General features: G+C 36.0%; 1 protein-coding gene across 2 annotated transcripts in view; it reads right to left on the bottom strand.

The window, feature by feature from the left end:
- med23.L (mediator complex subunit 23 L homeolog) overlaps nucleotides 1-13,879 on the bottom strand; it is a 45,934-nt gene that overhangs the window by 17,358 nt on the left and 14,697 nt on the right. Inside the window, exons 9-15 of one of the 2 annotated variants that reach the window (XM_018261776.2) lie at nucleotides 12,066-12,178; nucleotides 10,892-10,987; nucleotides 10,378-10,395; nucleotides 5,000-5,200; nucleotides 3,485-3,628; nucleotides 1,965-2,110; nucleotides 1,546-1,791 (exon numbers count right to left, since the gene is read on the bottom strand). In XM_018261776.2, coding sequence (XP_018117265.1) covers nucleotides 1,546-1,791; nucleotides 1,965-2,110; nucleotides 3,485-3,628; nucleotides 5,000-5,200; nucleotides 10,378-10,395; nucleotides 10,892-10,987; nucleotides 12,066-12,178 — 964 coding nt within the window. The remainder of the gene's footprint in view (nucleotides 1-1,545; nucleotides 1,792-1,964; nucleotides 2,111-3,484; nucleotides 3,629-4,999; nucleotides 5,201-10,377; nucleotides 10,396-10,891; nucleotides 10,988-12,065; nucleotides 12,179-13,879) is intronic. The other variant, NM_001090215.1, reaches the window with a different exon arrangement.

Consider the following 13,879-nt stretch of genomic DNA (forward strand, 5'->3'; position numbering starts at 1 on the left):
ATTTTCGGGTGCTTATGTGATTCAAATGAACACTGATTGATACTTTTTTCAGCAGCATCTACAGTGCAATACTGAGCGTGCCCCCTGATTTAAAGCACTGACTGACTTCAGTAAACCTTAAATGAGTCCTCTACCCTTGCAGTGAATTAAAATGTAATTCTAAGCAACTTTCCAATGTTACCAATCAAGCCAGCTGACTAATAGACCTGGATGAGAACATTATCCTATTACATTGCTTAAAAAAAAATCAGACCAAGAGAACAGAAATGGATCAACACATTTCAGCCGTTCTAACAGTTCCTAATAACGTTAAAAACTTTAAAACAATGTAATTGATGTACAGGTATTTAGGAAAGTTACTTAGTATTCTAAATAGGCATTAACAATGGTGCATACATTTATACATACACAGCAGATAAGCTCTATAGAACATCATGGTGTTATCTGTTAATCACTATTTAGGGTAAGGCCACACTAAGCGATAGCGCGGCGATTTGACTCGCGGCGACTTTTCGCCGCGACTTTTAATCCGCAATCGCTGGCGAAACTTTGGCGCTGGCGTCTATGGGGAATCGCGCAAAATCGCCAGCGTAAAAACACACGCGGCGATCTTTTTTCTATTGTCGCTCGAAATCACCTAGCGAGGCGATTTCGAGCGACAATAGAAAAAAGATCGCCGCGTGTGTTTTTACGCAGCGATTCCCCATAGACGCCAGCGCCAAAGTTTCGCCAGCGATTGCCGTTTAAAAGTCGCGGCGAGTCAAATCGCCGCGCTATCGCTTAGTGTGGCCTTACCCTTAACCTGTGCCATATAGCCTTTTATTCAATTTCCGCTATTGCTACACAGCAGCTTGTTTATATGAACTATAGTAGTGTTTCTAATGCAAACAGATCCGTTTTACCAATGCAGGATAACAGTACATGATATTTTTATTACTTTAAGGAACAGTAACGCCAAATAATGAAAGTGTTTTAAAGAACTGTCACAAAAATGTAATATAAACTTCATCTCATGGAAAAGAGAACCATCTAAATATAATCAACTAACTTGAATATTTCTTAAATAATAAAGTTACACTTCACTATCTCCTTTTATTATCTTCGTGGAGCTTTGTGTCAGTTATTTTGAAAGAATCACTCTAATACATTATCTAGGGAAAGGACACACACACACACACACACACACACACACACACCTCTGACTCAAGACTCCTGCATGAGGAGAAACACATAGCTTAGGGACTACACAAAATACATTTTAGAAACTGTTCAGAATTGTTTTGAAATATTTTTACCATCAGTATGGGTTGCCCATGGCACAGCAAGAAATCTGTTCTGAATTTATAAATGGGGGCGGGTTGTGCAATGTCTATATGTGTTTTAATACATTACTATATGTTAATCATTTGGTCATCATATAGGATACCCTTGGCTGATAATCAGGATAGCTGGTTATTTTGCCAGTGGGTGAAATTGCTCCAATGTGTATCTACTATAGGCAAATTAAAGTTTTGAGATGAGAAGCAGTACATTTAATGATAGTACCTCATTTTAGCATGCACAGTTAGAGAATCCAACAAGTTCATTGGCAGTGGTGTTATAGAACCTGAAGCCATACAGTTAGATCCTGGAAGTGGTATATTGACATTTCCATTGCCATAAATAGTTTCCACCAGCACCCCCATGGGCAATGTGAAACATTCGGAGTTTGTAGAATAAGCGTTGCAAAGCAAAGCTATTTTGTAATCGGTCATCTGCAAGCTTTTGTTTCTCAGACTCTGCTGCAGGAATCTGTAAAATAGAATTAAAAGAAGAACTGAAAAGGAAATTACGGCCACACCATATTTATAAATAGCTACAACCTTGGATGTGTAAATAAGGTCATGCAAACAAGTGTTTCTTTCAGCTAACATTTGAAGGCATTGCAGTGAAATAAAAGAGGAAGAATTAGTGAAACTGCATACTCATGATGAAGTTTTAGAGAATGAGGGATTGGGATCTGAAGTTTGGAGTTGTCATTCTGAGCCTTCCTGTTTAAATGGATCCAGATACAGGTCATTGCAAATGAGTGTGTAGACTGGGGTTTGGTGATATCAGGCACAGGGATACACTGAAGAGAGAATAAAAAGATTGTTAAATAAATGATAAAATAATTTATATTCAGTTATAGTGTATGTCAGGAGACCTTGCAGACAGAATTATCCCTTTTTCTGCAAAAAAATAAATAAATTAAAAAAAAGAAATAGCTAAAGCAAGCCCATTTTCCCTGCCGAATGCTCCTTATCAAGGCATCTACAGAATGAAATGGAAAAAACTGAATTCTTACATCTCCCTGACAGAAAATCTATTGACTCAAGTAATAAGCTCATGGTATGTTAGAAAGCTAAAATCTCAACAGGTAATTGAGAACGCACTGCCACTCTATAAAATAACATATCTGAGGCGGGGTTGTCCTGAGAAATTTAATAAAGTGTGGGCGCCGTGGACAGAGGAAGATCCTGACCCAGACATGCCTTAAGGTCTGTTTTACCTCAGGAATGCACATTATTCCTCCTGGGCTATGCTCCATGCTATGGTGATATTGTAATGTAAAGTCTTACTGGTTTCCTACTGTACTTTGTAGATGAGAATTCAAAGGTGAATGCTTTATCTTGGTTTACAATGTTGCGTTTAAATGTATTACCCTTCATTGATGACTGTATTTGTGAAGAATGACATCACTTCGGTTATGTTTGCTTTGTTAAATTTTCTTTATTGACATTGTACAACAATGACAACTATGTGATTCCTGCTGACTGTACGATTGATAGTTGTGCAAATAAAAGAATTGTTAAAAAAAAAAAAGGAAGCTAAAATCTCTGTCATAAAGCAAAAATAAATGGGATTTTTGACAGAAGGGCAATAGACCATAGCATTTCATAAAATCTACTCCCATGTAAGCACAACATTAAAAGGACAAGGCAAGGTGGATATATTGTACATGTTGAGGTGAACCAAATCTCAACAAGCTGGAGTGCTACACCACCATCTTACTTTATTTACATGCTACCACATGACATACTTAAGAACAGATAGAACACATTTTCCTTTGGATGCTGTAATCGTTGGAGGCATAATGAATTTTGATTACGTTAACAAAATATGCCTTTAAAAAGAACATGCATTAGACCCCTAATTCATCCGTACACATAGGTGTTTCTTTTTATCTGTAGAAACTGCCATGATTCCTTTATGAGAGAAAACTTATCTGAATTGTAATTATTGGCCCTGTAGTGATCGAATAAATAATAAAGTGTAAATAGTCTTGGTTTTAACAAGCACTACAGTATAATCTTAGATTAAGCCTTCATAACAGATCAGAGTATATGTTTAACAGTTTTTCATTTCTAAATACTAATTTGTACAATATCCCTTTATAATAACAGCCCCCTCCTTTCCCATTCTATCTGAGAGCGGTCACAGCAGCAAATAATTTAGCACTCACTTCTTTTTCTGGGTACAAGAGGTCGAATAGCTTCATGACTGGTAAAAAATCGGCCAAAGCATTCTTTTGGATACTTCCGGAGATGAACTGCAGCAGCACCCACATGAGGTGATCTCTACCTTTAATGAGGCCGCGGCCTGCCAGCTGTAAGAAATATAACTAAGCCAGTTGTTTCCAAACTCAGATGAAAGTAATTTCATCCCTATTCATAGTTTTAAAAATACATGCCAGGTATACAGCAGACAAGTGGTTAAATAAAACTTCTGTTTGTTTTGTATGAGAAAACTGGTACCAGGTAGCCCCTCTATGTGCAGTATATATTAGTCATGTAAGGTTTTAGATGTAACAATATGGGATTATAAATGGCAAATGCCTTTCAGTTTGCTTTACACTATATTATTTAAAACCTAACCAGCAAATCTGGGAGCAAAGGCTAAACTACCCTCTTCTGGGAAAACTGTCCCCATGAAAATTGCTGTTTCCATAGTCACTGTGTAACCATTAGGCTACTCACTTCCGCTTTCTCCTCTATTCTCTAAAAGGGCATTAGTGTGCAAGTTGTATCCCCTGAAACAATGAATGGAGGTGGGTGGTGTAAAGGTCTGCAATGATTAGTCAAAAAAGGACTGGTTTACTAAACAGTGATAAATTACCAGTGCCTTTACCTACAGCAACCAATCAGATCTTTGCTTTCATTCTCTCCCTGTGAATATTCAAATTTAATTGCAGACTGATTTCTATGGGTATCTAAATATCTATGGGATATTTATCACCTATGTTAAAGGGATACTGTCATGGGAAAACATTTTTTTCAAAATGAATCAGTTAATAGTGCTGCTCCAGCAGAATTCTACACTGAAATCCATTTCTCAAAAGAGCAAACAGATTTTTTTATATTCAATTTTGAAATCTGACATGGGCCTAGACATTTTGTCAATTTCCCAGCTGCCCCAAGTCATGTGACTTGTGCTCTGATACACTTCAATCACTCTTTACTGCTGTACTGCAAGTTGGAGTGATATCTACCCCCTCCCTTCCCCCCCCCCCCCAGCAGCCAAACAAAAGAACAATGGGAAGGTAACCAGATAGCAGCTCCCTAACACAAGATAACAGCTGCTGGTAGATCTAAGAACAACACTCAATAGTAAAAACCCATCTCTCACTGAGACACCTTCAGTTACATTGAGAAGGAAAAACAGCAGCCTGCCAGAAAGCATTTCTCTCCTAAAGTGCAGGCACAAGTCACATGTCCAGGGGCAGCTGGGAAATTGACAAAATGTCTAGCCCCATGTCAGATTTCAAAATTGAATATAAAAATCTGTTTGCTCTTTTGAGAAATGGGTTCAGTGCAGAATTCTGCTGGAGTAGCACTATTAACTGATGCGTTTTGAAAAAAACATGTTTCCGATGACAGGATCCCTTTAAGTCTCTGCTAAGTCTCTCGACACACTGGATATTTTTCACAGACTGTTAAAAGCTTACAAACCTGACAGATATTGTATAATGTGTATATACCTTTTGATGGAGAGACAAGACCATGTGAGGAAAACTGGCAAACTGAAAGAGCACAAAGAAAATGAGTTGGCTGGAAAGATGCTGCCATAGCAGCTGGCTTGTTCCACCATCATCATATTTCTCCTCTGTTTCAGAGCGTTCCATGGCATACACCACCAGATCGACAAGCTGGTCCTCCAAAACTGGGCAGCGTTGCTTGTGCTGAAAGGTAGAGATCATACACACAGTATTCCAAAAGCATTCCAACCCACAACACTACATACAATTCAAAGTGGCTAAAGAGGCCTGAAAACATGAAATGGGGTACAAATCTAGTATAAACATGAAAGCTGCATCAAAAGTACCAGGGACACCTATTTATCATTCTTATTTTGCAGTATACTATACGGTAAGTGTCTGTTAGGTCTGTGGAGACCTAATTAAACTGAGGAGGCACTAAAAAATCTAATGGATGGCTACAACTACTCTGCAGAGCTGTAGTTGGACATATCTGTATAAGATGATTACTTCAGTCTATTACATGGACAGGAAAGTTTGGAATTCTAACAAACGCCTAAATGCCATCCCAAGGACATTTAGAGCAGTTAAAAATCAGACTGAACTAAACTTACACACCATTTACTACTACTTTTTAACAGGTTTCAGACACCAAAAAATAACAGTAGGCATAATTTGGCATTGGATCACTTGGTATGGCTATGAGCTATAATGTGATATTTGGACTTAACTTGAAACCTTTGTGATAACCACCTCTAGGACAGTATAGCATTTAACCACATACTTTGGTGGTCAAGTGAACATCATTTCAAAGGATGTGGATGAGTGGGTCCATGCAGTTTTGAGTTGTTTTTCTCTAATCATATATGATTTATCTGCCAAATACCTCAGAGGACCAACATGTATACCACACAACTTTTAAAATCAATCTGTATCATTCAGCTATAGAAGACCAAATAGTTTCTTATTTTAGCTATTTCATAAAAGAGATCTGATTACTACCTGCTTTGAGGTCTGGGTGTTAAGTGCATATAAACTTGTGTACCTGTTACCACAATGCAGCTTTCATTCAAACACTTATACACAAGAGAGAAGCACACAAAAAGCTAGAAATCGGTGTCCCTTTCTACTGGCAAAATAATCACTATAAGCTTTAAAAAGAATATAAATAAGCTTGATTTGAATAATACGTTATACAAGAATTGCATATAAATGCCTATTTAGATACGTAAAATATGTATACATCTACAACAAATTGATGTTTTTGCCGTAAAAAAGGTAATACAAAAGTGCATACATGTACATGCCACCATGACATGCTGTATGACAAAAAACAGAAGTATGAGGCACTTATAATATTTGGTAAGACATGCCATGAAAAAGAGGAAACTAGTCCCTTAGGCCCGTCAGGTATGTAGCCATCAATAGCCAAGACACGAGCAGCAGAGTAGACATAACATATAGTGCAGCAATACTCAGTTTTTGGCTCTGAAGCCATGGGCAGTTGATTTTTCTTTTAATGTTGTTTGGAGAATGAATGTAATTTATGGTCAGAAGCTTGACAAGCTATAGCCATGTTGCTCAAAAGAACAGGAGTGCATCTACCAAGGACAACTGCAAGCATTAGTAGTTCAGAGAAAGAACATGTTTTTTTAACACCATGTGGGCTGCTTTAGGAATACACATTGCAAGATTACATCTTGAAATTTAAAAAAAACCATTAAATGTGGTGACAAAGGTCTGGCAAACATGTACAGAAGCTGAGCTTAACAGCAGTTTAGGTTGGTAGAGGCAGACCTACAAATATAAAGCATTGCATATCTAAAGGGAATGTACATGGTCAGTGTAATGGTCAGCAACACTGCTAAACTATAGGGCACTTCTGATATTTAAAAGCAGGTAGCCTAAGTAATTTTTAATTAAAATGGTGTTAGCGCATCAAATTGCAAACTGCTTGTGACTCCTTAAATAACAAAGCTTGAGTAAAACTGGCACAGATTTACAGTCATCCAAAATCTAGATGAAAAATCATATCACACAACACTACAAACTCAAAAACATCTAGCATGCAAATCTAAAGTGTACGGGGCTTGAAATTCACTAGTCCTGTGCATCCAGGAGGAGCAACTGACCACCAAGTGGTCTGGGGGACCCCATGCACAGGGTCAAGAGTTTGTTATTTTTAAATCACATTAATTGCTGACTGCAAATGGAATGCACATACAGATGGAGATGGACAGTTTATTACAAAAACTGTACAATGGCCATTTCTGCATTCTGTTTTTAAGGTGCTCCTGTTATTTTTGAATTGCCAGTAAAAAAGCCCCTACTGATGATGTACATCCAATCACAACTAACAGTCAATAAATGGGTATTGTGTCACTCCAGCAGTGTACACAGTTAGCAAACAGGTTTCAAGCCCAGCAAGCAAGGGAGAAATACAAGGTGTATAAATTTGGCTTCAAGTCCCTCTTGAGGTTAGAATGGTAATGCAAGTAGTGTTAAGAACAGCTTGCAGTAGTAAAGGCACTCATTAACAAGTTTTTCAAAACTCACACAGTCAGGTATGCATGCATCAACTCTTATCATACTCACAACCCTTCTAGTTAATATTATTGAATGGTAAGCAGCATAAATGTTGTAGTGTGTTGCTGCTATGCAAATACTGAAATAAATTAACTAAATATTTGATATAAAAGTAAAGTAGCACTTGGCTGTTTGTAGATGATGACTTGCTGGGTATAGATTTGCCTAACTCTAATGTTTCAGTGGTGTTTATTTTTGTGTATGAATCAATAAATTATTGTTTCTAAAATTTTCGTTCAATTAAGTGAAATTCAACAGAGTACAATATGGGAGATATTTTAAAGGAATTATGCAACAGCTTTATACAAGGAGTGCTGTACCAGATAGATTTGTGTAAAGCTAGAAAACGGTTTTCTGGTAATTAAGGTCTTAAACAAGCAAATAAAACCACTGCGGGAACACTGAGGGCCGTATTTATCAAAATATGTATTTGAGTAATTTTAGGTTTCTTCAACCCCTACTAAATTCATATTTTTAAAAACCATGAATGCCAAGTTATTTATTAAAAGATATGTATAAAAATAATACAACAACCTCAAAATCCTCACTTAGTAAGTAATATTTTTAGTGAGATTACAAAAAACAAGCAAACCCTGAAAACCTAATTGCTCAAAGAAAGATTTTACATTTGGGAGGACAGCTCCCATTGACTTTTATATGACCTAGCTTTTAGATGGAGATGCTTTGTATTAGAGGTTTTTGTTTTGTGGTTTTTACAAATAGTTTGTTTTGTGTTTTGATTATAACTTTTAGAGCTAAAAGTTCAATTCAGGGAAACATAATAAATTGACCCCTGAGTTTATAGCAGCTTCATTTAAGACATAGCAATTACAATTTTCCTAGCTTTTTTTAGGAAAATGACATGTAGTCAGTAGTGTGGGGTGATTCACAGAGAACTGATTAAACACCAATTTATGTGATTGGTTAGTTGACATGACTTTTTATACTGAACAAAGCAGCCAAAACTGATCAACTGCCAAACACGCAGTATGAACATCAGTTGGCCATCTGCTAAAGCTGGCCATAAACGCAAAGATGCCATCATATGAAACAAAGGTTTGTACGATTTTCAGACAGTGTGTTGTGTCCTGACATTTTCATACCATGGCGACTAGTCGTTCAGTCCATTGGAAAGGTTAAAAGATTTATATCGTCTACAGATTAGATCCCTACATGTATTGTCTATCTAAAGATATCAATAGGAAATTGTGACTATTTGTCGGGCATAACTTTTGTACAATTGCTGTCTGTCAATTAAGGGCTGAGCATTGTGTGATTTGTTCACTTTACTACTTTATATTAATCTGAATGGTAGTCCAACAAAGGCGAATAATCTGCACGTCTATGGCCAGCTTTATGAACAGCTGATGAACAGTTTTTCCAGCACACTTGCTTATCACCATCTAGAAACCAGTCAATGCAAGATGGCTAATTCTTCAAAGCAAATTGAGCCTTCTGGAAAAGGCTGGATACCTTTTTGGATAAACAAAACATTCACAGTCACCGACAAAGTAAAAAAAAAGTTAATTCAATATCATCTTCTTTGCAAATTTAAGTGCCAGGACAGCATTTCCTACACTGCCTTTGTTTAGCAGTAATATTAAGTGTGAATCCTGTAAAGAAATTAATGTTCTGGAATTTTCCCATTCCCATATAACATAAAAATGTAATCAATGTGAGCATTAATGTTTAAGCTTCAGCAACTTCTGCTTTTTGTTGTGTTTATGCCATATACATTTTCACTTTATTGTAATATATATATATATATATATATATATATATATATATATATATATATATATATATATATATATATATATATATATATATATATATATATATATATATATATATATATCAAAAATTGTACAATCAATAAAGACAAAAGTCCACACTCATGGGTCTTTGTGATTAAAAAAAACTTTTTAGTGTTTATTCGATGTTTCGGCGCCTAAACACGAGCCGTCCTCAGGAAGAAAAAAGTTATTTCTAAAAGTTTTCTTCCTGAGGACGGCTCGTGTTTAGGAGCCGAAACGTCGAATAAACACTAAAAAGTTTTTTTTTATCACAAAGACCCATGAGTGCGGACTCTTTTCTTTATTGAGATAGATATATAGATATATATATATATATATATAATATGCATACCCATAATGCTGTCAAACACAAATTCAATTGTAAAATCATAAGGGGCTTATTGGACTTATACTCAAGGTAGAAAAAAACCTCACAAACTCGCCCTTTGATAAATAACCCCCTTATGTATATTTTAAAGTTGCTTACAACTGCATTTTCTTTTATGTTACAAAAACCGCAAAAACAGAGCCCTTTCATTAAGGCTGTGTCAAAATCTGTACTTCATTGTTCCTTTAAACAGTTCCCATATTGTCCAGAGCTCAAAATATTTCACAATGTGTATTATTAATCAGATATGGTCTATGATTTCAAGACTATTACTGGATTTATAAAACACCGAGATATTGAAGCCTTTACTGAAATATGTTGTACTCTCTCACAAGATCATAACCTTGATCAAAAAAATGTAAATGTCATTGTATTTTGTTAATTCAAGCAATAAGCAGAAAAGCAAAAATAAAATGGGACACAGAGGGCAATAATTAATAAACATTTTAGGTGTTAAACTAGCAAGATAAAGAAGATGCTGTGCTGGTACATTGTAGTCCTGCTAATTTCAAGCCCCGGCCAGGTCTATGTTTTTGGTATTCCTCATCAGTGGCTACTAAGCAGCCAGCAGCACTGTTAGTCACAAAACAAGAATAAGGTGGTGAACATACCTGAGCAATGTTCAAGGTCTAGAGCATTGGAGGATGGGCAGGACAAGACAGAACAAAAATAAAGGAAGAAAAAAGAAAAGACAAAACAGTGACTATGAGGCCTGTCTCAAGACGCCAAAAGCCAGAGAATGCCCACCAATGGTGTATCAGAAGAAAGACTGGGGCTTGTTAATACATTACATTGATGGTCAAAAAAAATCACTGGGACATATTTTGTAAAATTACAGATTACGGGCTGGAGCAGTAAACTGCCCAAGGGCTCTCTTGAGACTGGCCTTATAGGAGGGGGAAAAGCAATGCAAAACAAAAAGTCAACTTTTTATACTCAATTATAATATCCCCAAGGCAGTAAACACTGAACAGGGAGGGTATAATTTGAAGTACGCTTATAATATATAAAACAAAGGTAAAAAGGGGGCTATTACAAATACTGTTTTGTTCAACTGGCCATAGCAAAGAAAGGTGAAAGAAAAAGGGAGGGGCTAAATAAAGACGCATTTCTGTGCCGCAGTACCTGTTTGTTCAGACCCAGCATGTTGCACACCATGTCACGAGAGTAGGGCTGTTCCAGAACATATCTCAAAAGAGCAGTCTGGGGTTCGAATAAATCCTACAGAAACACAAAAAAGTTGGGCAATGCTATTAACAATTACAAGTTGAATTCAAATTACTTACTTTACATCAAAATAAACAGAAGCTTAGCAGGCTTATTTTACACAAAAAAATGTAGGAGCTACGTTGCCTGGGGTAAGTGACTATATTATACAGAATGCAGCCACAAGACCCGCTGTTATAGAGAAAATTTTCATGTTGTAATTATGGAAAGGAAAAATATCCTATGCAATAAACATTTAGGAGGTTATTTACTAAAATCCAAATTTCTCATTAGTTGAATAAAAAATCCACGACCATGCCCCGATTTTACCTTATTTATTATTAAAAAAAGTTTAAGGTTAAGGTAAAAACCAAATAAAATCGATTGAAACCCCGATTAGTGTAATTTTTACAGGGGTTATTTACCCCCCCCCCCCAAATCACGCAATTTTTTTGGGGCTTTTTCCCTGAAAAGCCCACATTTTTCAGGGACAGATTTTCGGGGCTAATTCCAGCACAGAACACAGAAACTTCGAAATAGGATAAGGACCTCTGCCATTGATTTATACACAACCCTGGCATGTCTGAGATTGCGGATTTTCAGATTTGGTCTTCGCAGCATGGGGCTTTAACTCGAAAAATTTGTTGTGAAATTTTTTTTTCAAAAATTCAAGTTGCAACAAAAAGCCTGACCAGGTAAATTTGGAGTTTAGTAAATAACCCCCTTACACTTTTTCCTTATATTTACTAAGGTTCCTACAAATATAAATAGTGTAAAGAGAGGGATGTGGGAGCACTCCAAGGTTATAAAAGTAAAGAAGAAATGTGCCATTGACCTGTCCAAATAGCTTCAAAATACACATTTTTAATTAATGTACTTATATTAATTCACAATACTGTCATGTACTTTTAGTTATATGTTTATTGACAGGTGCCAAACCAGTTATTTCGACCATATCATGTGTTGAAGAAGCTAGCCAACTTCACGAACCAGGTTTTGCAGTTTCATTTCCAAAAGCAAGAGATATATTGATATTTTTCCCAAATCTATACACAGAAAAGTTTTACTAGAATAAATGTGATATTTATCTAACCTTATCATAAGGCAACAGTCCTTTTAATGGAAAACGTAAAGTCAGAGGATCCAGTTTCCAGGAGTTACAGATCGCACCAGAGTTATTTACCACAGGCAGTAAACTGCAGCGTCCTGCAAATGCATAATAAAGGATTACTCACACAGTAAGATGCTGAAGAATTGTTAGTATGAAAATTATCAAAATGCATCAAACACAGCATGTTAGATATAACTGCTTTAAAAAACTGCAAAAAGTTAATATACAATGGATTTATAAGACCAAAAATATAAGATAAAGCGAAATAAAATATATTTTAACTTTACATTATAAAATTATGACATCTCAACTTTTGGCAGAGTTAAGGTTAAATTTTATGTTAAAACGCTTAAAGGGGTTTGATGCAGGCTTTAAGAAACCAGAAACCATGCTATACTGGGTGTAGTGATCTTTAATGGCCCAGAACGTATAGCAAATGTGCAAGTAATTGAACCACTCTGTAATACTGACCGTAATGTGATATAATTTAATGTTTGGTGCAAATAACAAATATACACTGTGGCAACTAAAACCCTGAATTTCAAATTTTAGCTCTTTAAGGGCTGCCCTTCAAAGCATAGATTGAGGCATTATGTTTTCTGCTGAAAGCACAGAACAGAAATGGTTGTCATTTAAAAATGATATTAAATTGTTACGTTTCTCAATGTATTCCCTTAAAGGAACAGTTCAGTGTAAAAATTAAAACTGGGTAAATAAACAGGCTGTGCAAAGTAAAAAATATTTCTAATATAGTTAGCCAAAAATTTCATGTATAAAGGGAGGAGTGAACAAAGATCAAGTTTGGGAGGTTTTTTTTTCTACATCAAATAAATTCACAACTCGAATGTTTGCTTATTTATGAAAAAACTTGAATGCAAAAAAACTCGAATCAATGCAATCGGGTGGGGGGGAACTTGATTACTCAAATTGATTCAGTTATCGGTGAAAAAAAAGCTTGAATACCTCCAATCAATCGAGTTTTCAAGCGCAAACCACCGAAAACAAAAATCATGAAGGCTAAAAAAAAAAATCTTCAAATGGTTTAAGGGAACTCTGCCATTTACTTCTACATTACCCTGACAGATTTTAGCCGGAGTATTCTCAGATTCACACTTTTCGGATTCAAGTTTTTACTCAAACTACCGTTGCAAAACAGATTTTTGGGAAAAACACAACTCGGCCTTTAATAAATCACCTCCTAGATGTTGTAATACAATCGGGAAGGCAAAGAAAATGAGGAGCACATTGCGGTGAAGGCCAAGCCTAACCCCAAAAAAGTTGTTTTACAGGAGAACTAAACCCTAGCTCCCCTCCAAGCTCCCTCCCCGCAGCCTATGTGCTGACCTGCTATAAATCTGCAGCGGAGTTCAAAGGCGCCATCTTCTGTCTGTCTCTGATCGTCTTTTGTGTGACCAGGTGACAGTAGAGGATCAGAAGAGAAACAGAAGAGGTCACCTTTGAATTTTGCTACAGAACTGCAGATTATATATGTATATATACATACAAAGACTTAAAAAAAAAAAAGGTTGAACTTGATGGATATGTGTCTTTTTTCAACCTAACTAACTTAATAAGTTACTATATATGGCAGCATAAATTTTTCTTAAACAGTTTACAGTTTATATTAGGCATTTGCCAAATAAAATCTAAGTTCGACAAATACGTAGAGAAAATAAAATTAAAAAATATACGTACAGTATACTGGCTATTTCGTGCTGTTCAAAGTCATATTAACATTGCTACTTAATTTGTGACGTATTTTATGAATGCATTATGTGGTTGTATGTTGACCTCTA

This window comes from Xenopus laevis, chromosome 5L (assembly GCF_017654675.1).
Source record: "Xenopus laevis strain J_2021 chromosome 5L, Xenopus_laevis_v10.1, whole genome shotgun sequence".
Lineage (NCBI taxonomy): Eukaryota > Metazoa > Chordata > Amphibia > Anura > Pipidae > Xenopus > Xenopus laevis.